The 25,228-nt window shown below is 39.7% G+C and overlaps 1 protein-coding gene across 4 annotated transcripts in view; it reads right to left on the bottom strand.

Moving 5' to 3' along the window:
* The window catches only part of GALNT13 (polypeptide N-acetylgalactosaminyltransferase 13), a 261,092-nt gene that overhangs the window by 136,663 nt on the left and 99,201 nt on the right, over window positions 1-25,228 (bottom strand). For all 4 annotated transcript variants that reach the window (XM_054971446.1, XM_054971448.1, XM_054971445.1 and 1 more), the window contains 4 exons: window positions 24,392-24,558; window positions 21,737-21,944; window positions 18,928-19,098; window positions 8,939-9,056 (listed from right to left, as the gene is read on the bottom strand). In XM_054971446.1, the coding sequence (XP_054827421.1) occupies window positions 8,939-9,056; window positions 18,928-19,098; window positions 21,737-21,944; window positions 24,392-24,558 (664 nt within the window). The remainder of the gene's footprint in view (window positions 1-8,938; window positions 9,057-18,927; window positions 19,099-21,736; window positions 21,945-24,391; window positions 24,559-25,228) is intronic.

The following is a 25,228-nucleotide window of genomic DNA, read 5'->3' as shown; positions in this document are numbered from 1 at the left end:
TCTCTCCTGACTAGATGTTGCTACGTCTCTGAACATTCAAAACTTGATGATACATGACTTGATGAAGGACAGGACAGCCACTTGTCTGACATAATCAGAAGGCTGCAGTAGGGAAGCAATTGAACTTTCTACCTCTTCCATCAGTACAGGTCTGTTGACAGAAAAGGGAGAAAAGGGTAATTTTGTTCTCTTCCTCCTTTCTACTACAGACCCACTAGGTATTAATCCACATGGGTTCCACAACTCGTGGTGGAAAGGAAGGGCAACTTGGGAAAGATTCACAATCCTTGCATCTGCAGATCACTTGATCAGATACAAAGGCTAAAATCTGCACAAACATACACTTCCCCTTACACAACTGATTTTTACTTATTTGTGACTATATGTAGATAAATATTCTAATGATTTTCCACATATGCTAGAAAGATGACAGCATACTCTCATCATGTATTGTCGAAGGCTTTCACGGCCGGAGAACGATGGTTGTTGGGGGTTTTCCGGGCTGTATTGCCGTGGTCTTGGCATTGTAGTTCCTGACGTTTCGCCAGCAGCTGTGGCTGGCATCTTCAGAGGTGTAGCACCAAAAGACAGAGATCTCTCAGTGTCACAGTGTGGAAAAGATGTAGGTCATTTGTATCTACTCAGGAGGGGTGGGGTTGAGCTGAGTCATTCTGTAAGAGTTTCCCAGGGTGTGGAATGCTAATGGCGGGAGGCTTCACTGTCTCCTGAGGAGGTTCTTTTGCATATGGATTGGTGCTTGATGTGCTAATCTTCTCTGCAGGGCTATTGTCGGGTGTGGAGTGTTTTGTTGGCCTGGTGTTTTTCAGAACCGGAGCCCATGCTCTGTTCATTCTTAAGGTTTCTTCTTTCCTGTTGAAGTGTTGCTTATGCTTGTGAATTTCAATGGCTTCCCTGTGCAGTCTGACAAAGTAGTTGGAAGTGTTGTCCAGTATTTTGGTGTCCTGGAATAAGATTAGCATTCCACACCCTGGGAAACTCTTACAGAATGACTCAGCTCAACCCCACCCCTCCTGAGTAGATACAAATGACCTACATCTTTTCCACACTGTGACACTGAGAGATCTCTGTCTTTTGGTGCTACACCTCTGAAGATGCCAGCCACAGCTGCTGGCGAAACGTCAGGAACTACAATGCCAAGACCACGGCAATACAGCCCGGAAAACCCCCAACAACCATCGTTCTCCGGCCGTGAAAGCCTTCGACAATACATCGAACACCTCTACGGGGAGGAAACATTCCAACAGACCCGAAGATTGGAAACACTTCGGAACAAGAAAGCACATCTACTCTGTTCTTTGACCTTTCTTCTACGCTGCAGGGACACAAGAACCATTCCATCTTTTCTCACAACTAAAAGAATCTTCAAAACCACACAGGCGAACCGCATTTATGACCGTCTAGAACAGGCCCTCTTACGTGAGAGAATCCATACTACCCGCAGAGAACTTGCTGCCACAGACAAGGAGCTATTTTGCTTGCATATCAACACCAGCCATAAAATGAGAAGTCAGGATTGGGACAAGGTCGATAATCTCACCTACAGGAAGATGGAACAAGTGTTTACCAACCACACATCCAGACAGAAGCAGAAGTTTAACAAACTACAGGAAAAAAGAAAGACAAGCCCAATGCTCGACAATGCACGCATTGTCATCAATCTGACAGACCGTCAACTCTCACCAGAAGAAACCTCCATCTTGGCAAAGGGAGGAAACTTTGCAGTCACCCCCACCAGAATTCCTGTGGAAGACATCATTGCAAATGTAGAAGCTGCCATCCGTCATCTACCTGAAGAGGAAGCTGAGGAAATAAGAGGAGAGACAGCCAGGATTCTACGAAAGGCAAAGCTTCCCACCAGCAATATAACACGCAAGGAGAGAAATGCCATCAAGACCCTCAATGCAGATCCAGACATCATCATTCTACCAGCTGATAAAGGCAATGCTACAGTGATCATGAAAACGGAGGAATACAAAAAGAAGATTAAGGAACTCCTGGACCCCTCCACCTACAAAAAACTAAAACGAGATCCCACTTGCAAAATCACCAGGCTAACAAATGCGCTGATCAAGAATTCCTCACTACATCCCGACACGCACAGAAAACTATGCAAGACTGAAGCACAGCCACCTAGACTATATGGACTCCCCAAAATACATAAAGATTCAGTCCCACTCCGACCCATTGTGAGTGCCATTGGTTCACCGACATATGAATTAGCTAGACATCTGGCAGATCTCCTGCAGGACCACATCGGGAAAACCTCGTCTTACATCAAAGATTCAGCAGATTTCATCAACAAAGTCAGTTCTCTGAAACTCAATCCACAAGACATACTTGTCAGTTTTGATGTTGTATCCCTGTTTACCAAGGTTCCAGTAAAAGACACTATTGCACTGATTAATCAGATTTTCCCAGAGGATGTAACAGCCTTATTCCATCATTGTCTGACAACCAGTTACTTCCAATGGGACAACGAATTCTATGAACAGATGGATGGGGTGGCCATGGGGAGCCCACTCAGCCCAGTTATAGCAAACTTCTACATGGAACATTTTGAAAAAACAGCTCTAGAATCAGCACCCCACAAACCCAGTGTATGGTTCCGGTTTGTGGATGATACATTCATCATTTGGAGCCATGGGGAGGAAGAATTGAGGGAGTTTTTGAATCATCTCAACAACATCCACCTGAACATACAATTCACAATGGAGAAAGAAAGTGAGGGAAAACTCTCATTCCTGGATACCTTGGTCATCCGCAAAGCAAACTTTCAGTTAGGTCACAAGGTCTACAGGAAACCAACTCACACTGATCGGTACTTACACAAAAACTCCAATCACCACCCCCGACAGAAAAGAGGCATAATGAAAACATTAGTGGATCGTGCAAGACGGATATGTGAGCCGCGCTTTCTCAATGAGGAAATTAATCATCTAAACCACGCACTTCAGGCAAATGGCTACTCCAGAAATGAAATCCGAAGAGCAATCAAACCCAGGATGAATCAAACAACCAAGGAAAAACAGTCACCTACAGGAAAAGTGTTTTTGCCATATATCAAAGGAATTACTGATCAGATGGGAAAGCTTATGGAAAAGCATAACCTTCAAGCAGTATTCAGACCCACCCGAAAAATACAACAGATGCTACGATCAGCAAAAGACAGCAGAGATCCCCTCACCTCTGCAGGAGTATACCGTATACCCTGCAGCTGTGGACAAGTTTACATCGGGACCACAAAGCGTAGCATCCAGACAAGAATAAAAGAACATGAAAGACACTGCAGACTTGGACAGCCTGAAAAATCAGCTGTGGCTGAACATAGCCTAACTCAAACAGGGCACAGTATCTTATTCCAGGACACCAAAATACTGGACAACACTTCCAACTACTTTGTCAGACTGCACAGGGAAGCCATTGAAATTCACAAGCATAAGCAAAACTTCAACAGGAAAGAAGAAACCTTAAGAATGAACAGAGCATGGGCTCCGGTTCTGAAAAACACCAGGCCAACAAAACACTCCACACCCGACAATAGCCCTGCAGAGAAGATTAGCACATCAAGCACCAATCCATATGCAAAAGAACCTCCTCAGGAGACAGTGAAGCCTCCCGCCATTAGCATTCCACACCCTGGGAAACTCTTACAGAATGACTCAGCTCAACCCCACCCCTCCTGAGTAGATACAAATGACCTACATCTTTTCCACACTGTGACACTGAGAGATCTCTGTCTTTTGGTGCTACACCTCTGAAGATGCCAGCCACAGCTGCTGGCGAAACGTCAGGAACTACAATGCCAAGACCACGGCAATACAGCCCGGAAAACCCCCAACATACTCTCATCATGTTCTTAAGGGAAGTAATATATATTTATCTTATGAAATTCAGCCAGACATTCACAGAACAGTAACATCTGTAAAGTTTTAAGTTCAATGGTAGGGTGCTCCAAATTTCATACCACCTGTTAAACTATCCAATGGGAAGACTCACATATCAAGTTCTACCTTTAGTATGGCACATTAGGTTTGGAGCGAACAAGACTTCTTTAGTGCCTGGCCTATTACAGAATTAGTAAAATAATCTAGGATAATTAAGATATTTTGTGGTTGCTTCATCTGCTGTGTGTGTGAACTGCTATCAAGTTGTAGTCAACTTATGGCGGCTCCTACTGGGATTTTCAAGGCAAAATACTAACAGAAGTGGTTTGCCATTGCATGCCTCTGCATAGCAACCCTGATCTTCTTTTATGATCTCCTATCCAAGTACTAATCGGTGTTGACCCTGCTTAGCTTCCAAGCTCTAACAAGACTGAGCTAGCCTAGGCCATCCAGGTCAGGGCTTATCTTCTACTACTAATCTTTTATTCTTTTATTGTTAAAAATAATTTCTAATGTTACCTTATGAATGCATAAAAACATGACCTATATTTCCCCCATTAACTCCAATTTAGTTTTCTACGTTGTTAAAATTATTTTAAAATGCCAATTAACTAGGTGTATTTAAGAGTAAAGTATGCAAAATTATATATTAATTTAAAACATTTATATCCTGCCTCATTGACTCAGACTCAAAACGTATCAGTCCAATTAGCAAGATTAAAACATAGATTAAAATGCAGAAATTGCAAATTAAAAAGCGCAGAGAATTAAAACAAACACAGCCAAATCTGCTGAAACAATTTACCCTTCACCAAATGGTGCCTGGAATAAAACTGTTTTCCAATCCTTCCTAAATGTAGCAAGTATGCCGTACTCAACAAAAAGTCAGTAACAATTTATAAACTCAAATCACTGAAGCATTTCAGTACAGGATAAACTATAAATAAGACACAGGATTAGATAAATTTTCTGAGAGGAGAAAGCTTGTCACGTTAAAGAGCAAATTAGCCACTCGTAATTCTTAGTTCTAGAAAATGATCTTGGAAGCCTATCATGTGGTGCACAAAACACACTCCTTCCTCACTCCCTCCCACAAACAGCATACTTCCTCTAAAGCTAGAGAATCTTCCAATCAACTGATTAACTGGGTTTTAGATGAATAATCTCAATAAATTCCAACATGCACTTATCTACAGCCTTTCCAGAGCTAGGAATGTGAGCTTTGGCATTACAAAACCATTGAAAAAAAGCGTGTTCTAGAAATCACTTGCAATGCAATTTGGTAGAATGTCTCTATTGAGCTGTGTAATGATTTTAAGTGTGTGTTTCTTTAAATGCTTGGTGTGATACAGATGAAGAGTGGGGGTAAAAGAGAGGGGTGAGTGAGATGATTGGTTGATGACTGACAGTGTGAGTGGAGTTGAGAAGTGTGACGAGTGAAATCTGATTGGACAGTAGCAGTGCTCTAGGGGTGGAGAGAATTGCAGTTTTTACTGAGCAAAGAGGAAAAGGCATTCTGGTTTAGACAGGCAACCTGTGTAGAAGCCTGAACTCTGTGTGTCTGAGAGTTAACATGCTGTTTAAAGCAGGCAAACTGTGTGTGCGGCTGAGAAAGTCTATGTACATCTGAGTGAGATGTACATCTATCTGAAATAGGCAAACTGTGAATGCTCCTGAGAGAGAAATATATATATATATATCTGTGAGAATGAGCCTATGAAAAGAAACTTTAAGAACCATTAACTATCTTTGAAACCATCAAGCTTAAGTGTGAAACCGATATGCTTCTTGCAAAAATAAAAGGGTTTTTTGTTTGTTTTTTGTTCATCCCAGAGTATCTGTCATTCCTATATATCCCATTCCTATCCTCAGAGCCACATAGTCCCACGAAGGAGCTTCACACTTGTGCTCATTATCAAAGGGGAATGAACTATTTTGGAATATAATTCCTGGTGGCAGCTATCTACCCAGAGGGTGTAAGAAGAAGAGGGTTAAAGGCAAAATCTAAGGACAGAAAGGAGGTCATGACAACCTGCTATTCTAGTAAGTGGCAAAAAGGAGAAAAAAACACAAAGCTACATGCAAAGATTTCCTGTGCCACTTTCTGGAGTAGAGCTAAACCCTATATAATTCCCTACTCAGATTTAGTACAAGACACCAAACTTTTCTAGAAGCATGGGCCAATCTTAAGATGCAAGACAGAATTATAAACTTCAAAGCCAAAGTTAATCACTTAAGCCCCACTGCTTTCAAATCAGATAAGCCTCAGCATGTGCTTCATTTCCCCACTGAGATCTATGAGGCCAAAAATGTATTCAACTTTGGCAGGATTGTGTCTTAGTGCTTTTGATTTCAACACCCACGTAATATCTCAACCCAATTAGAAGGTTTACATGGAAACCCAAATTGAGTTATGCTGGGAAACTCAAACTCAAATTGAGTTATGCTGGGACACACTTAGAAGCAATGAGATTTTATCTTATCACTGAGTGCCCCAACTAGCCTGTGGTGAATGAAGGACCTTATCCTTCCAAGGGCCAGCGTAAAGGCCAGGATCAGTCTCCCATCTTACTCTGGACTGGGAGGCCAGAAAGAAGTGACCAGAAAGATCATGAAACGAGTAAAGTCTCCTGCTCATTCCTTAAGGAATAGAATCAGCCTGTCTAGTGTCTCTACAATTTTGAGATGCACATTTTCTCATTCTATTTTTGAGCTTAAATCTAGGAAACCCAGAACTGGAAGGTGACCGCTACTCTGACCTGTAATTCTTCTACATGTGCCAGAGGATGGGGAAATCTGTCTCTATTGATAGAGGTAGAAAATGAGATCTCTCTTCCTCCAAGTTTAAAGATGGAGAGAAAACCAGTGTCAAGCTAATAAGTGAATTTATTATTACAAGGTGTATTTGGAGATGATAAGGGACACTATACCTTGACCTGGATAGCCCAGGTGAGCCTGCTTTCATCAGATCTCAGAAGCTAAGCACAGTCAGTCTTTTTTAGCAATTGGATGGGAGACCTCCAATGAAGACCAGGGATGCAGAGGCAGGCAACGGCAAACCACCTCTCTTAGTCTCTTGCCATGAAAACCCCACTACGGGTTGCCATAAGTCAGCTATGACTTGAGGGCACTCTCCATCACCAAGAAACACTATAAAATATTACTTATTTACACAATACATGGCTTACAGACTCCTGGAAATTGAGACAATGCTGAAATATACTCCCTTGTGCCCAGATGCAAATATGTCAGTTATGAGTTGCTTGGATAATATTCTGTCACAGGTTATAAAGGAGTGCTATAAGGGCAGTCAGAGAGGTCAAAGCACAAAGACACATACCCTATAGATTGCAGGACACAAAAAGAAAATTGGAAGACAGTGTGGTGTAGCGGATAGGGAGTAGGATCTGGATTAAATTCCCACCCTGCCAGGAAACAGCCTGGATTACTTTCAGCCAGTCACCCACCTAACAGGGTATAGTGAGGATAAATTCAAGAAGGGGAGAATGACATATTGAGCTCTCTGGATAAAGGTTGAGATAAAAATGTACTAAATAAGTAAACAAGCTAAATATCTTTGACTACTCCATTTGTCAACAATATGAAAATTCACTAGGAAAAAGCTAGTAATTGTTAACTTTCTCTAGATTGGGGTCATGTCAGTTCGCTGGGAATACTACTGAATTCTAATCTTCAAAACAGTGAGAAAAAGACACATTAATAGTGGCTGTTTTCACACACTCCCCAGAAGATCATGCAAACTCACATGAAGCATCTTCCTAGCACAGTCTCCTGGCATGATCCCCTTTAATGGCCCCAATGAAGTCAGAAAAAGGGACATTAAATGGGATTGTGCCAGGAAATCGTGCTAGGAAGACACTTTTATGCCATGAGTTTCGCGCGATCTTCCGGGTGCATGGCTGTGTGAAAACGGCCAGTGTTTTCCTCAAAAGAAAGTTATGATAAAAACTATGAGTTGACCCACCCAACTACTTCCTTCCAATGTGCTCTGGCAGAAGGAAGTTTCCTTATTTACTTTGTTCCATTAGGCAAGCACGCCATTGGATATGCTTCAAAAATATCAAGTTTAAGAGATGCTATCAAATCATCAGCTGATTGCTTCTTGAAATTCTTGTTTCAGCTTTTGAAAGTCTGACTTGTTGCCGTGGGTATATAGTTTTATTTAACAAGCCACATGGACTGGTTTACAATCTCACCCATTTGTGTGTACAGTATCATCAATGTGAGAGCAGACTGGTTACTTTCCCTCATCATGTATGCCATATGTATACTCAGTCTCTGTAATCTATCCATGTCTTTTTATGAGTGCTGGGCATGTACATATGGATATGTGCATTGTAAGGCTTGTCCACACTTATGATGTTGTACACATAGTGAACAGCAAATATGGGGCTGGCTGCCCTGCCAGTGGGCAAGTAGGTCAACCAGTCCCAGATTTTCTAACACACCTCTGTTCAGTCATTGATCATATTTGCCATTGCACATTTTTTAAAAAATCAGTTTTCTGAGGTTCATATGTCTGGAAGTTATTCTAAATAAAGGAAATCCAGCCAAAGTTGTTTCCATTTTGACATGGACCATAAAACCCTCTAATGACAGAATTAAGTTGGTACGCACTGGAACATGAATCAAATCCTGTCATAATCTCAAATGAAGCACAATGAAAGAAATCCCATTAACAGTTTCTGAATTCATGACAAAGACATTTGGAAATTCCTGCTGAAAATGCATGATAGTTTGCAGTGCTGTACATTAATTGTTCATTCATATCAACTGTCATTTTCATTACTTGAGTGAAACCTCACAGCATATCAATTTATGCATATCTCAATACTACTGTCAAGTTCCAAAAGCTGCTAAAACAGTGTTAATATTAAAGTGAAGGAGGGAAAAAATGACCAACTAAAACTTGCATTTACAATAAATAAGCAAAATGAAGCCATCATAAACGTCAACATTTTTACACAGTAACTGAGCCAGTTGTCAGAAAAGGAAGTAAAATGGTGAATTACCCTAAAAGACATTTCAAGATTCTCTCCACCCCAGATATCCATTCCTGCATCGTAAGTTCCTATCTCTTCAAAGTAGTTTCTGTCAATAGAAAATAGGCCACCAGCCATAGTAGGGGTCCTAGTTGAAAACAAAAAGAAAAACAAAAAACAAACACAAAAACAAAGAAAAGAACCTTTTGAAAGATACTGTGTGGAATTTAAGAAGTGATACTATAGCACACATCTTGCAGACACTTCAGACATAATCACAGTCTATTTACGATAATTTAAAGGGGTATATTGTTTTTGCTTGCATTTGTCCAGAGCATTTGTTTCATACCTGGCCAAATTACGAATACACTCTAGATTTCTTTTTGAAAATTATCATTTCTTCTCTTTTTTTGTTAAGGCAGTATACCTCACACCATTAAGTTAATGGAATACTGCCATCCACATCTAGAAAAATAATCTCAATACAAGTGGGAAGTATTGTCTTTCACAATTTAACGTCTTCAACAGTGTTCACAGAATTACAAGGTACAACCAGTTAGAATTATAAACCCTTGGAAAAAACAAATTGAGTTATTGTGAATTTCTATACAAATGTCAATGTTTCATTGCTTGAAAATATCCATTACTTGAAAAAAATTAAATCTAGCTTAATTTCTTTAAAATCTGGTTAGAGAAGTATGTGCAGCAATAAATGTATTGGTTTCATGTTTAAAACCTCCATAAAGGAGGCATTAGAACGAGAAACGGATGTTTTTTCCCAGTGATTTCATTACGTAAATTCTATGGGGTCCCATAAACCTTCACTTAAGAGTGCACATGCAGACAGCTGAGGTAGCACTAGCCTGCTTTAGTAATGCAATTTTTATTGATTATTTTGCATTGATTTATCAAAGCGTATACATGATATATTTGATACATACTGGATTTTTTCCACTCTATGGTTATTTAAGTTCAGACACTCCTGAATGTTTGTAGCACTTTACTTGACTAAGAAATAGGGTAGAAACGGAAACCAAACATTGACAGTTCAATCCTATGTTACTGGAGTTACTCCAGTCTAAACCCAGACTGGAATAATAACTTTGTATAGGATTGCACTGTTAATTTTTATTTATTATTAAAAAGGAAATGTGCATTCTTTCTCTTTACCTAAGAGGCCTTCACTTGCAGTATGCACACACTTATAAAACAATGGAAACACACACACAAGGTTAATTCTGCTGAATTATTCAGTTCCATTTTAAACTGTTATTCTCTAACAAAGACTTCAGGTGCATATTTTTCCCTGGACTGGATCTTAAAGAACTATAAACACAGACAGTTCATGAAAGGGATTTCTGCTATCTTCCCCTTCCACTGTAGCCCTCTGAGCTTATAAAAAGTGATTCTTTAGGGTCAGGCTCTCAGTAACGGCATGTGACACAGCACAGAAAACTGCAGCTTGAAGTGGGGGGGGGGGAACCTTCCACATCTTGTTTGACTAACACAAAAAATATTGTGGAGTTACTGCTTTTCTCTTTTGGCTACAAACCCCTAGGCTTCACAACCTCCAGGAACAGATTTTCAGGGGGCAAAGGACGCTGCAGAAGAAAGGGAAAGATGCCAGATCTTCTACAGCCACACACTATTTCTTATGTTCCAGCCGAATGAATTCAGTTCCTTATAACTGAGTCACATGAATCTGTCCCAGATTTGACTGGAGGTTTCTCAAACTGAGCGCTGTTTAAATCACATGGCCACATAATTGGCAGGTTTTAATACTCTAAATTAGCACCATCATTTCCTGAACACTTCTCATCATGAACGTAAAATTGTTTCCTTAATCATTAATGAGTGTGACTTTGCAGTTCACCTTCTGCAGCCTTCCATCCCAACAAAATCTGATCAATTGCTAAACACATGCACACCAGCAGTTATTAAGAAGCAAAAAAACCTGAACCAGGATTTGTAGATGCTGTCTATATTATTATTGGACTGCTCAAGTTCAATATCAATAGTCTTGCACACAATGTAATTACTTTCTTCTCCCCTCCCCATACTCATAAAATTTTAGGCCTTGCTCACTTTATAAGCTAGCTGTTGAAGAAAATTAACACTGCTACCCTATGTTTATACAAACAACAACCTACCAAGTTCAAAAGAAGCTAGAGATATAAAATTTCTGGAAATTTTGAAGCCACAGGGGGAAAAAACCTTTTCCCTATAGGAAAAAACAGAAATTTGGGGGCGGCGGGGGGGGGGGGGGAATAAGCAATACTTACTGTCCTAAACTAATTTTACTGCTTTAACAACTTAAAATGCATCTTTTATAAATTACTTAGCATATAAAATAGCAATATTTGAGATATTTATGGAATTTAAAATTCATAAATGACCTAGTGTTCTACAAGCAAAATTGCAAACATAACCAATACTTGAGAGAGAATTGCAAGCTGATGCACCCTATGCTACCTTAGCACATTCATCTTAATTTTTGCTATCTGAAAAGTGGGGCGGGGGGAGGAGTTAAACAGCAAACACAAGCTTTGTGTTATATAACATAAATATATTACTTGGTCAGGAAAAGGGTCACACATACACAGTAAAACCAGTATCACATTTTGACATGTAGTTAAATTTCATAAAATGAAATAATTGACCCATTCAGTAGGGTATTATCAGCATAGATCATATAGCAGTTTAATAATGTACAAAATTAGTCACATTTAAAAATAAAAATATCAGAACCAGTCTCTGAAACTTCTGATTATGAGTCTTCATTTTTATCCTCATGCAGCTCTTTGAAAAGCTTGAGGTTTGCATACACTGAAACAAGCTTTTCTATTTTTTCACATCTTCTAGATGCAGAGATGCATCTTGGATTTAAAAGCTGTATCAGTCTTACAGCATACCCACCTCATCTTTAAAAGCATTTCACTCATTTAAAACAGAGTATTTCATAGGAGTTCTTATTTCCAATTTTCCAGAAGGGGCTTCAGAAAAAAATGGGAAAAACTACTTTTTTCTACAAATGTTTCAGTCCCCGCCCCCCCCCCCCCAGGCCTTCACATCTCTAATTGCAACCAACATTAGAGTTGCTAATTCTGGGTTGGGAAATTCCTCAAGATTTGGGGGGAGGAGCATGGAGAGGGTAGGATTTGGGGAGGGGAAAGACCTTAGCAGGGTATAATGTCATACAGTTCACCCTCCAAAGCAGCCTTTTTCTCCCGGAAAATTGAGCTACATGGCCTGGAGTTGTAATTCCAGGAGATCTCCAGTCACCACCTGGAAGTTGGCAATTCTATCCAAAATACTAGACTAGAAATGAAGGAAAAGAAATCCAGATGAAAAGCCATATTAAGTATATACAAAAGTTGGTATAACAGAAGATAGCGCAACCAAGAGCTTACAGTAATCCAGGACCCAAGAAATGATTTAACAAAGGCAGATACTGGACAAAAGCAGCTCACAGTGCCAGTTTGCGGTAAAAAAAGCTTTACAGTGATCGCTGTGTCATGAACACTGCGCAAACACTTTAGTCCAACATGATATGAACATATAATTCTGCTGATCATCATCCTCTCAATAGTGTGGCTCCCTGTCAATACAACTATATTTGGAAAATTGGAAAAAATGTGCTCATGGCTAAAAATTTAATTTGTAGTTATAGGATGGCCACCATGTGGGGGGGAGGGTTACAAAAGGGGTAAAAGATGTATCATAGGAGAACTGTGACTGTATTGAAATGTAATAATATGTGATGCATTAATTAAAAAATAATAAAAAAAAATTAAAAAAAATAGTGTGGCTCCCTGTAATAATGCATTCCTAGGAGGGGTTTAGCTGTTCAAGTAGGAAAAAATATGCCAAAACTCATGCTTTGAGAGAGACATGTTTTGACCTATGTTAATAGTAGTGGCTCTGACAGAAGTATAGATAGCCTGGAAACATATTCTTGCAGCTCAGGGCTCTGACTATGTCACATGCTTCAGTATTGTCTCTTGAGTAGGCCATTCTTTGGTTTTATGGAGAAGACACCTCCATTTGCAGGTTCCTTCTCTGATTGTCTGTCTCTGTATGATTTCCCTAATTCATCTATTCCACTCCCCCCCTCCCCCCGCTTTCTACCAGGAAGTCAAAGTGGCATATATAGTTCTCCCTTCCCTCATTTTTCCTTCTCCACAACCCTGTGATGTAGGGAAGGATAAAAGGAAATGACTGGCCCAAGGTCATCCACTGAGCTTTGTGGACGAATGATGATTTGAATCAGGGTTTAACATGTGAACCATTATTCCTCATTGACTCTCAATAGCCCAGACTTCAACACAGTCCCTTCAAACTTTTCTATTCCAACGGAGGTCCCTGAGACAAAAGAATGGGAGGGGCGGGGCGGGGCGGCGCTTCATGCTGATGTTTTTGTAGAGGGGTCAGGTGTCACTCAGAAGAGGACTGAGCAAGAGGGCACGTGTCCTCTTGAGCCCTGGGACAGAGGAAAAAAAGGCAGGTTCAGTGGCAGATTTTGATCTGTGTAGCTTGTGTGAGATGACTACCAGAGAGAGCTAGTTTTCTGATATTAGTGAGGCGCTGGCCTGGTTTATAGGTAGGTAACTTCCACTGTCAATCAACATTCAGACTTTGCCACTTGTGAGCGGAGTGCTTCATAATAATGCCCAGTCACAAGGAAACTGTATGTGTTCCCCTTCTGAGTAAAAGGTACTTCCATTCAAAAGAAACTTCCATTCAAAATCAGGTACTGGCATGGAACACCTAACTCTCCCACTGGCATATCTGTGCAGTGAAATGGATTCTTCCATCCAATAATTCTTCTGCTATATGAAGTCCATCACTAAATCGCAATGAACCAACCCACAGAGAAAACAAGGCAATTAGAAGAGCAGCAATGGTACTCCACCCAGCATGGAACCTGAGACAGCTGTCCTGCAGCTTAGACCCTTTCTGATACTAAATCAGCTTTTAAAAGAAGTTATTGCAGATGACAAAACATATATTCTTAAATTAAGCACTTACTTCTTATCACAATATGCCTCAAGAATTTTTACAATAAGATAAAACTTAACAGCCAATTTATTATTCACTGTGAAAATGGAATGTAGCACATGAACCAACTTCCAAGTGCTACTATTAATGACAGCCATTACCCATGTAATTTGGAGCGGAATGATTATGAGAGAAATACCTTTGTGTTCTCTCTGCACACAAGGTAGTCCAACACTCACCTTTTCCTCACAACCACTCATCTTTTTGCTACAACAAAGCGGCATCAACAACACACTTAGGGTATGCAGCCTAACACGTTAAAAGGGATGAGCATCACAAAACATTGCCCTGCTAAAAGCACGTTTTTCAAATGATTTCCAAAGCTCATACTTATAAACTACTTGAAGTGGTGCCATTAAACCATTTGATTCAGAAAGTGCCTGGGATATTAAACATACCAGCATAGCACTGGCAGAAACTCTGCCAGTTTATCTTGTTGATTAGCAGGCTGAGTTTCCAGAACCAAATTCACAAGAATATATTGTCCTTCATTCAAGCTTAGTAATTAATGAATACAGAGGATTACTATAGTACATGACCTATATTGCACTAATTTTACATTTTAAAAAACAGATAATTCATTTTTTGTCACTATATTTCCTTAGTGCTGTATTTGATCCACAAAGGAAGTTACAGTGTTTACTTGTGTAAATAATATAGGTTTACATTAAGAATGACAAGCCCTGAATCTGAGAAACCTTGCAATCTATTAACAGTCCCTATTGTCAAGTACTACCCTGGTTTACTGAATTTATCAGCAGAGGTATTAGCTAGGTATTATCTCTGGTCCTAAGCTCTTCTCAAAGGATCAATTGTTAGGCTCTTACTATAACCCAGTAGTCCTTACTAAACAGCTCATAGAGAGCAACATTCATAATTACATCTTCCAAAAGAGCTACATTTACTTCTATCCCTGTTATCAGTCCAAAATCCATTACTCTGGCAGTAGCTGTTTCAAGACAGGAACCACCTGCCAGCCATCAGGCAAGAGCCTTGTCCACTTTCCTGAAACGAGAGGTAGGTGTCACATTGGGGAACCATGCTCAGGACTCCAATGTGTTGTGTTAAAGAGCCACAGGTGGCTCCTGAGCCACAGAGTGGAGTATCACTTCTATAAACAGTCACTAAGCAGAGAGAGAAAACTCAGTACTCCCACCCACTTTGTAGAGCATTCTGCATTTTCATTTCATGCACAACAAAAATAAGGGAATATGCGGAAAAAGAATAAGCAGGCTGCAATTCTTGAGGATTGCTTTAAAAGAGGTCTGGTGGCTTTAGTGAGGCTTTTAAAGTGGGGATATTGTAGACATTCTATTATTCGGTGTTAGCTTAAAATAAAGAGAAACTTGATATTAAATAGTGATTGGTGAAAAAGGCTTGAACTGAAATTGAAATAGCATGATTTGATTAGTCTTTAACTAAATCCTGAATCTTTATTTGCAACTTTAAGCATTATTAATTAGAGACTGGAAATATTTTTAATGACATTCTATAGCTTCTGGCTAACTACAGATATAATATAGGAACTGCCTATATTCCCTTTTTTCAGGAACAGGTACAGCTGTCTTAGATGACAATTACCTACAGGGCTTTTATAAGGAAGTCACTGATTTAATTAACCTTTGCCATAAATTCGAGCTAACTCTAAAAAGGTTAATATTTCTATTGCTTCAACTCCTTAACAATCCAACAACATTACATGACAACTGAAAAAAGCTGATTGTTATTCCTAAGGCACACAATGGCCACTTATCTTGACTTTTATTTCAAATGGAAGTGAATTTCATTGTCTTCAGTAACAGGAGAGCAAAGTCAAAAATACACCACTCAAAACTGAGCACATTTTCATCATTCCTATATTTTGAAGTATAGACTGGGCATACCTAAAATATGTATTGCTAAAGATGCTTGGTACTGACTGATAGCTTACCCATGCAGATAAATGCCTAAATTCTAGTGTGCAACATGGGAGAAGTGTCTCAAGGGGGAATCACACCTCTTTCGTTATTTTCCGCAAGAGCCTCTGATACCAGAAAGGTAAACCTCCCACATGAGCAGGTCTTACAGGCAAACTGAATTTAATAACTGACAAACTTAAAGGAGAACCACCTTTATTAGGGTACTTCCTGACTGGAAACAGACAGTCTGATAGAGCTGAACGTAATATAATTAAGCCTCTCTTACTTGAGGTGCTCCATACCATCCGTCCAAACAACATGGATATTTCTGTGCTCTACTCCTAAACATTTTTTCATCAGCAGTAGGAGTGTGTACCAAGAAAAAAATGGGAAATCTGGACTCAGATTTCTGGGATCTCAAAAAAATCTGGGTTTCCCGAAATCCAGGAAAGATCCTCTGATTTGTTTGAGACAGACCTGAGAATCCCAGATTTATTCAGCCATTATTTCCTATAGGGAAAACAATCTGGGGCATTCTTGGAGGGCTGGCAAGCATTTTTCAAGTAAACTCACCCCCTGGACAAGATGCCCAACCACTCTCCATTGTTTCCTGGGGGAAACACTTCCAAGAAGGCTCTCAGGCAGAAACACACAGGGGCAAGACTGCCAGTGGTCAAAGGCACACTGCCAAGTGCAAGGAGTCCAACAAAAGTAAAATGAAGCAAGGGAATAGATGGAATCCCGCCCCCAGAACCCAAGTGAATCAAGGGGACAAACAGCCAAACCAGAGAATCATGTCAAAACAGAGAATTTCACCCAAGTCAAACTGAAGCAAGAACCCAAGTGAATCAAGGGGGCCAACATCAAATTATAGAATTATGTCAGAACAGAGAATTCCATCCAAACCAAACTGAAGCAAGGGACACTGTTGCAACTTAGGCCAACTGAACCAGTGTCACTCACAGAAGCCAGACAGACAAGGAGAGTTCGTGCATGGTATTGGCCACTCACTCCCCACTGCCTGCCTCATTCCCCCCTCCCCTCTTGGAAAAAAGTGGAAGAAACCCAGGAAGGAGCCAGCTAGAGGCTGAAGTCACTTTTCCTGGATTTACCAGATTTATCTCTAGGTCTAGATCCTCATTTCTGGATCAGATTCTGGATTCTCTGATTTGATTTGAGAAAGCTGGATTTAGCAAGATTAGCAAAAATCTGGCCTTAATTTTTTCAAATTCTGGATCTAGATTGCATACCCTAACGAGCAGCGCAGAATGCATTTGGAAATGCCTGTTATCATTGGAAGTTCAATTCCCTGAAGTGTTGTCTTCTATAAATAGTGTTCAGTGAATCAACATTTTAATTTTTTCTGCCTATCTTTATCTGTGAATTTTTTTTGTTTTATTCATATTTTGGAAGGCTCAGGCAGGTAGTTTACCTTTTTTTAAAATACATTTGATAAAATAGAAAAGTATGTAAAATGTTTTGGGAATTCATGTTTAATGGGTGGAGGATTGGTTTACTGTATTTTCCGACATATTTGATACATTGAAAGTCAAGATAAACTATTTGGACAGGGAAGGGAGGGCAAGAGACACCCACCACAACAAAAATATGAAGCTTATAATTCCTCATACAAGTGTATTAGGCTTGTCCGGTGCACGTCAGAATGATCCAGTCTGTGTGACAGGTTACACACTTCCAAAGGTTTATCAAAAGATCTTAACATTAAATATATGCAACGGATATACACAGATGACAACTGAAAAAACTCAGAATCATTAGACAACCCACAAGTTTGTGCTCTTTCGGTGATTGGACATCATGAATGCTCAGTTTCCTCATTGTTTTGTTGCTGGCTTTTAAATGTAGATAATTTTGGAAATTATTTCTATAAAAGCAAGGACTAAAATATTGCTTTTTAAAATGAAAGCCATGGTTTTTAGAGCTGATGTCGACAGTCATATATTGAATTTATAAAATCCCATACATTGAAAGTTGATCACCTTAGGGATTATTTAAACATACCAACTAAAGATAAAAGCTCCTATTCTAGGCACAGCTGAGTATAAAAGCTTTCCTAGAGCTTTCCCACAAAACTGATGAGGAAGAAATGTAATACCTGCACTGACGTCTCCTACCCAATATACAGAAATGATGAAGGAGTCCAGTGGCTAACAACACTACACACTGATTCCTGGATCAAAGTGGAATGTGGAATGCAGACCTAGGCTCTGCATTTAGATGATCTCTCTGTATCATTCCACAAGCTGTAGCAGCCTCCGCAAGGGTATGGAAAGGCTTTTCAAACTCACTTCCACAAAAAGGGTACCTTGTGCAAATAACTATATGAACTGAAAATTCTCAGGAATCTTCTGTAATTGAATAGGCTCAAACACTTTTCAGGTGATGGTTAAAATTTGTCTTTATCATAATGTTCTTAACATTAAACTTTTTTTTAAAAAGCAAGAAGAATATGCAATATTTTTTTTCTATACTGAATGTAGGAATGCAAGATATCTTCCTTGTTTTGATACATTCTACAGTAGAAATGGGCACGAAACGGAAAAAAACCAAACCATGTGGTTCATGGTTTGTCCCATTTCACGACGCACAAACCACAAACTTTCACGAACTTGCTCCAGTTCATGAGACGGCTCGTTTGGTTCATGAAAACGTCACATCCGAGTCAGCAAATCGTCACTTCCAGGTCAGTAAAAGGTCTGCAGGAAGTCCATCCCCTGTTGCCTAGGAAACCAATTGATCAGCACCAGGCTGTCTGCAGTGACAAACCAAAAAACGAACCAAACAAACCAGCTTAAAGTTTGTGGCAGTTCGTCAGAAATGGGCTCTGACGAACCGCTGGTTCGCAAACCACGAACCAGCCCAGTTTGTGCCGAACTTTGGTTCATATTTTGGTTCATGACCAACTCTATTCTACAGCCTTCTGGAAGTTCATCTTTTATTCTAATCCATGCAGCACGTTATAAATCTAATCAGAATTATGAATACACAAACTGACATATCAAGTATATTAGCAACTAGCCAGTGATCATAAAAACCTCTTACCTCACAGGCAGTGTTCTATCTCCTTTCCTTCTGTCCATCTCTCTCTGGGGAACAGGATACCAACGAAAATTAAGTTTCCAGTTAAATCCTCCGTAAGTCATGTCTGACCCAGCCATATACTCAAAAGTGTCATCACTGATCACATCAATGATTGGGCAAACTACAATCTTCCTAGAAAAGAAAAAGTATACATGCATATATAAGTTTTCATCCCATGTAAAACTCTGGCCCCAGTCCAGATATACATTTGTCCAGGGATTCAACACACTTATTCAAAGAAACAATGGTAGGGGCCTAAATCCAATCAGGTCCATCCTGCTTTTCTTTCCAAACAAAATTAATATTTTTTCCATGTATGCAACTCTGACACTGAAACAGAAAGAGGACAGTACTCATTTGCACATATAGTTCCTCACCCAGATCAGGATACAGAAACTTGCTTCCACATGCAGATGGCCCTTTTCTAAATTTAAGCAAATATGAATATTTTTAAAACCTATGTTCCATTTAATTCAACGAGATTTAAACAAACAAGTTTCTCAGCTCTCCCTACCCCCTTCGGTTTAAATGTATTTTGCTCTCATTAACTTAATATTGGTGGGCAGACACAGACATATAATGGAACAAGCTGCACAAGATTCACCTTTTTTTGTTGTTTATCTTGTTTTTAATTTCAGCTGAATTGGTTTGGACAAAAATAGTAATAATTTTTCTGCTAGAAAATAAGAAGATGCATGCATCTCAGTTGTCTCTAAGTAACCTAATGAGAAATGAACAAACTAGGGAAATTGACTGTGTATAATTCATATTTTAAAAAATGAAAACAAATATGACAAATTAGCATGACAACAAAATTAATGGCTACATGCCATAAAAGCAACAATAAAACATCATTGTGGTTTGGACATAAATATCTTATGCATGAACAGAAAGCATGTTCACAAGACTTTTTGGACTCCATTTTGGCACAGCTCATCACTCTCCCCAAAAGCTTATTCCAAAGCTTCAGAGAGACAGCAGAGCAGCAGACAACATAGCATGGGAACAAGTGCAACCAACTGGGGGGAGATCGGATTCTACACAAGAATCTTTGGCTTGAAACAAGTTAATAGCAGCAGCCTTATTTTAAAAATCTTTGTTTTCATTTCAAAAGCTAAATGTTAGCACTCTTACCCAGTGAACAAAGTTGAAGGATCACATCAGTTATAATCAATTAAATCTGTATATATTTATGAACAAAACCATGGACTGCATTCTAACCCACCACTCCCTGAGCAAATACAAGGCACTTCTGCCCGTGAAAAGGGTGGGTTCTGCAATTTTAGAGGTGAGCATTCTCAAATTCCCAACTGAAAACATACAGAAAAATCTCTGTTTTGGGTCATTACTGTAATTTCTTGGAATGGTAACACAAATTCATGATTCTTAGGCATTGTAAAAAGCACCGCTGCAAATTTTTGCAATTTAAATAGTGGGTGTGTTTTATTTCTGTTTATTAATAGGGTTTTTGAATATATGCTTACTCTGATTAGAAGTGCAGGCCTCTAATGTTAGAGGGAGGGAGGCTGGATGGGTGAGTGAGGTTTGCTGTGACTGGATGATAGCTGTACACTAGAGGGAAGAATGAATGGTATTTTTTTAGTCTGAGTGCTGAGAGAAAGTATTCATTCTGCCTAAAGCAAGCAAACTGGGTGAAAGACTGAGTCAGTCTGAGCGTATCTGTCTAGTTATTCTGTCTAGTTCATTGATTCTGTCTAGGTCAGGCAATCTGTGTGGATCCTGAGAGAGTATGTTGTCTGGGTGGATGAATTATTTGGAAAATGAAGAAGTGTGTGGAAAATTAGTCTTTGTGACTGGATCTTTGAATATACCATTAAGAATATGTAACGATTATCAATAGGGTTGCCAGGTCCCTATGCTCTCCTGCTGGGAGGGGGGTACCTGGCACTTATCTCATGCCAGCAGCGAGGTTCTCTTCACGTGAGTGCGCTCCAGCGCCTGCGTGATGATGTCACCACCAGAAGTGACGTCGTCATGCCGGCCATAGGAGAGCTCCCATGCTCCGTGTAGGGCTGATTCGGCCTGTTTGGGGTCCAAAGTGCAGGAACACTCCTGCAGCCTGCACGATGATGCCACCTACAGGGGTGACGTCATCACGCCCCTTGGGAGCGTGCAAGGCGTGTTCCTGGTGTTCCTGCCAGTGGCAGACAACCTCTGGGAACTTGCCACCTCCCGCCAACCACTGGCAGGTCGGTGGGCAAGGTGGCAAACCCCTGGGAGTTTGCCTGCCACTGGAGGGCACATGGAAACGGATTTTGAAATCAAAATGCTTAGCAATACTCTGCAACCATCACACATATGTACCTATAAATAAATGCTATTTTTAGTTAACCAAAATGCCCGATTAATCTGGAATGAAGGATCTCTTTTCTGCCTCACAGCTACCTCTTCATGCTGACCATTCTGTGATACTGCTATCTCTAAATCAGCCTTCCTATAATACCAGTTAAACTGGGTACCTTTTTAATGGATCAAAATATTACTTTGCTGCTTAATCAAACCATTTAATTAGCTAAATCTTGAAGTCCTACAAAATTACAACTGAAATATATTTTTTCCAGAATAGAATCTTCTTCCAGTTCTCACCAATGAAAATAACATGACCTCAGGTTGAAATACCTTATTTTCCTGATGGGTAAGGTATAAACACTTAGAAAAGAGTAGTTAATTAACAAGTTCCTAATTAAAGTTCTGCTTGTGGATGCTGCCATAGCACAAGTGTACCACAAGATCAGTTCTGAATTCTTACCTGTCATCCTTTATTCTTGCCAGCAGGGGCTCCAGCCAGCCTAAAGTGCATTCACAGTGTGCATCCAGGAAAGTTATGACCTGCCCCTTAGAAGCCGCTGCTCCTCTAAGCCGAGCTCGAATCAGACCTGACCGCTGCTCCATCCTAATAATTTTTACTGGCACTTGCAGATTTTTCACATAATTCTCTAATGGGGCCTTCAGAAAATCTGCCAAAGGCAATTAAGAATGAAAATACAATGAAAGATTTGTTTGAGATAAATTCAGAAGCCAACTGGAGTACAGAATAGAATCATGCAGTTAGGATACCATGCTGGTTGATGAAAGGGTAACTTCTTTACTACGCTCTAACAAACAAATATACAAAAGGTCAAAAGCTTCTAAATTGGGAGACCGTAAAAGAAATATAATAAGCTGTTTTTCAAATTCATCGAATTAATTAACCAAAGTGCAGGAAATCATGTGCTGAGCCACATTTTGACCTGCTGAGATGAAGACAGCATCTGTTCGTTTCACATATTCCTAAAAATGGCACCACGGCCAAAAGACAGTAGTTTTCTGAATATGACAGTGAAGTAGAGAATCTTTATGGATGGCATACACACAATAGGCATATACACATGTACAGAGGCCCCCTTGTGCTCCAAATAGAAGGCAGGTACCTAGACCTCTCTTTCTCAATATCTGTAGTATAAAAAGATATTTATAATGCATGAAACAATATTTCAAGTCCAACAGAAGAAGAAAATGAGGAGTGCCAAATCCTGCTGACACAAACACCGCAGACAAGAACCATCCTCTGGATGGCTCAGAATAGTTAATCACAGGCAAACTAGAGCTCTTTAAATACTAGTCCTCACCATTTTTCTCCCTCACCTGAAGCAGCACATATCTCTCATTGTTCTGAAAGCTTGCAACACCTGAGTTACTGCAATAGACTCTCTAAAGAATCAACTTTCAGCAGCCAGTAATACTGTTTGCATTTCTTTTTACATCACTAAAGAAACAGTATCTATTTCGCTTTTTTATTTTGCTTTTTTTAATTTTGCTTTTCAATCTCTACATAAAGCCCTTAAGACAAATCATTTGTAGTTTTGGGATCACTGTCATAAATATGCTGATGATACCCAGCTCTACTCTTATGCAAATCTCTTGGTAATGTGGTAGAAGTCGCAACCTGGCTTCTGTGGGTAATTGTGGCTAAGATGCAACAAATTAGAACTGAACCTTGAAAAGACAGAGGTAATGCTGGTTGGGAAGGTGAGTATCTTAGAGGACATTGTGCTCTCTGCTATCAATGGGATTCAGCGGACACTTGCTGACTCAGTTAAGAACCTTGGGGGTTATACTAAATCCAATATAATTGCTAGAGAAGCAAGCTAATCCAACTGCAACCCCCCCCCCTTTCTTCCAACTCAATCTCGCCTGGAAGATGGTCCCCTACCTGGATGTGGTTAATCTGGCCACCTGGATCCATGCCACTGTAACACTGAGACTAAACTATTGTAATGCAATTTACAGTGGTCTCCCCTCAAGATCAACTCAGAGATTCCAGTCAGTGCAGAATGCTGCAGCTCAGCTATTATCAGGAACTGGAGAAAGCATGCATATTAGTCGCATTCTGCAATCATTCTACTGGCTGCCCATCTGTTACCATCTCTCCATCTAAGCTTAACCATGACAGCTTCACTCATCTGAGCAGGGCCTTCTGTAGGTATCAACCTTCAATTGTGCAAAATTAACAACTGCCTACACATGCGCATTCTCTGTTGTGGCCCCCGCCTTATGGAACGGCTTGCCTGATGTGGTCAGGAAGGGTTGCATTCCATCCTGGCTTTCCACAAACTATGCAAAACTGAATTAGGGCTGAGGGCTTTTCTACACAGATGATAGGGATGTACTATAACAAAACAGATAATAGGGGTGTAGTGTAACAAAACAGTTAAGAAAGTCACTTAGGTAAAAGATTAGGGACTGTTGTCTATATCACTCTGTATAGTTTTTACTGTTTATTGCTTTGCTACAGTTCTGTTTCAGATTTCTGGTTGATTCCAGATTTCTACAATCCAAACTCCTATTGCATTGTTAATTGGATGTCCCATCCGGTTGACTGTATTGACTTTCTCTGTGTAATCTGCCTTGTGTTCAACTGAGAAAGGTGGACTATAAATAACAAATAAATACAATAATTGTTTAGGACAGTAAGTGCTCTTTTTATGAGTTACTGCTGACTGTAATGCCTGTTCCCCATGCTTTTGCCCACCCTGTTGTGTATTATTGGCAGGGATGGGGTGTAAGGTCGCTGTCTGGAGGTGGTGTTAATTCTGTGGTTTTATTGAGGTTTTTAATGTATAACCCGCCTGAGCCCACTTGCAGGGAGGGACAGAAGTTTAATAAATAAATAAAAATAAATAAATCTTTTGGGGAAAGGACTACAGTATGAAGAAGAAGAAAACACACAGAGGGGGGGGGAATCAAGAGTACTCTGGCCAAAGCAAAGTTGTTGAACAGAATACTGTTTTGTTCCATGAGATTTTCCATGAGATTTTCAAAATAGGAGCAGGAGAAGAATCCTTTAATCTATCAATACAACACAATGTTATTCTGAAATTACTACTTATTTTCTAGTCATTTTGGCAACCCTGTTCATGCATACCTCTTTCGCTGGCATCATCTACTAAGATGATTTCAGAAAGCAGATAGTGTGGAGACCGATTTATAACACTGTAAATAGTTCGAAGTAAAGTACTCCAGGCTTCATTATGAAATACTATAACCACACTTGTGTTTGGTAATTCATCAGGGTAGACTTTTGTCTTGCATCTGTCAAAGATAAAAAAGGAGGGTAATTTATTCAGAAATTCATTCTGTGGCACTAAATAATGACATAGAAGTTAATCAGGTTAGAAGGCAGGCCCCAAGGTTGCTGCATTAAAAGTGGAATGAGAGAAGAATATTAAGCAAGGGATATTCACAGAGGTAATGAATGGGTCTGTGCTGTGGCTAACAGGGATATTAGTATTAAGTCTCATAAAATGTACTTCCTTAAGTTATTTTACTTCTGAGTATAATAAGAATCAATATTTTACAATACCAAATGAAAAAAGACAACAACATCAAAATTGTGCAAAGGAAAAGTGACAGAATAAATTGAGATGTAAGTTTCCTGTGGGAAGACATTGTGTACCTGACCCACTTACTCACAAAAAAGGGTTTTAGCATTACTGTCCTCCTAACCTCCTAGTGAAGGCAGGATTAAACTTCCTAGAGGTTTGATTGAAGTGGCTTTGAACCAGGCCCAAGAGATCTAAGCCAAACAAACCAATTATGCTTCTTAGTCTAGCATTATAAAATAGGGTAAACTACTCAGGATACAATTCCACAAAAATGGAAAACAAGTTTGGGACCTCAGAGGACAATGATATGATTGGGACAGTACAATTATCAATACCTCCAGATAGTTAAAGCATCGCTGTGGGGAAAAATCCAGCCT

Source organism: Eublepharis macularius, chromosome 2 (assembly GCF_028583425.1).
Source record: "Eublepharis macularius isolate TG4126 chromosome 2, MPM_Emac_v1.0, whole genome shotgun sequence".
NCBI lineage: Eukaryota > Metazoa > Chordata > Lepidosauria > Squamata > Eublepharidae > Eublepharis > Eublepharis macularius.
The sequence above is the reverse complement of the archived record's forward strand: the minus strand, read 5'-3'. Positions and strand labels throughout refer to the sequence as shown.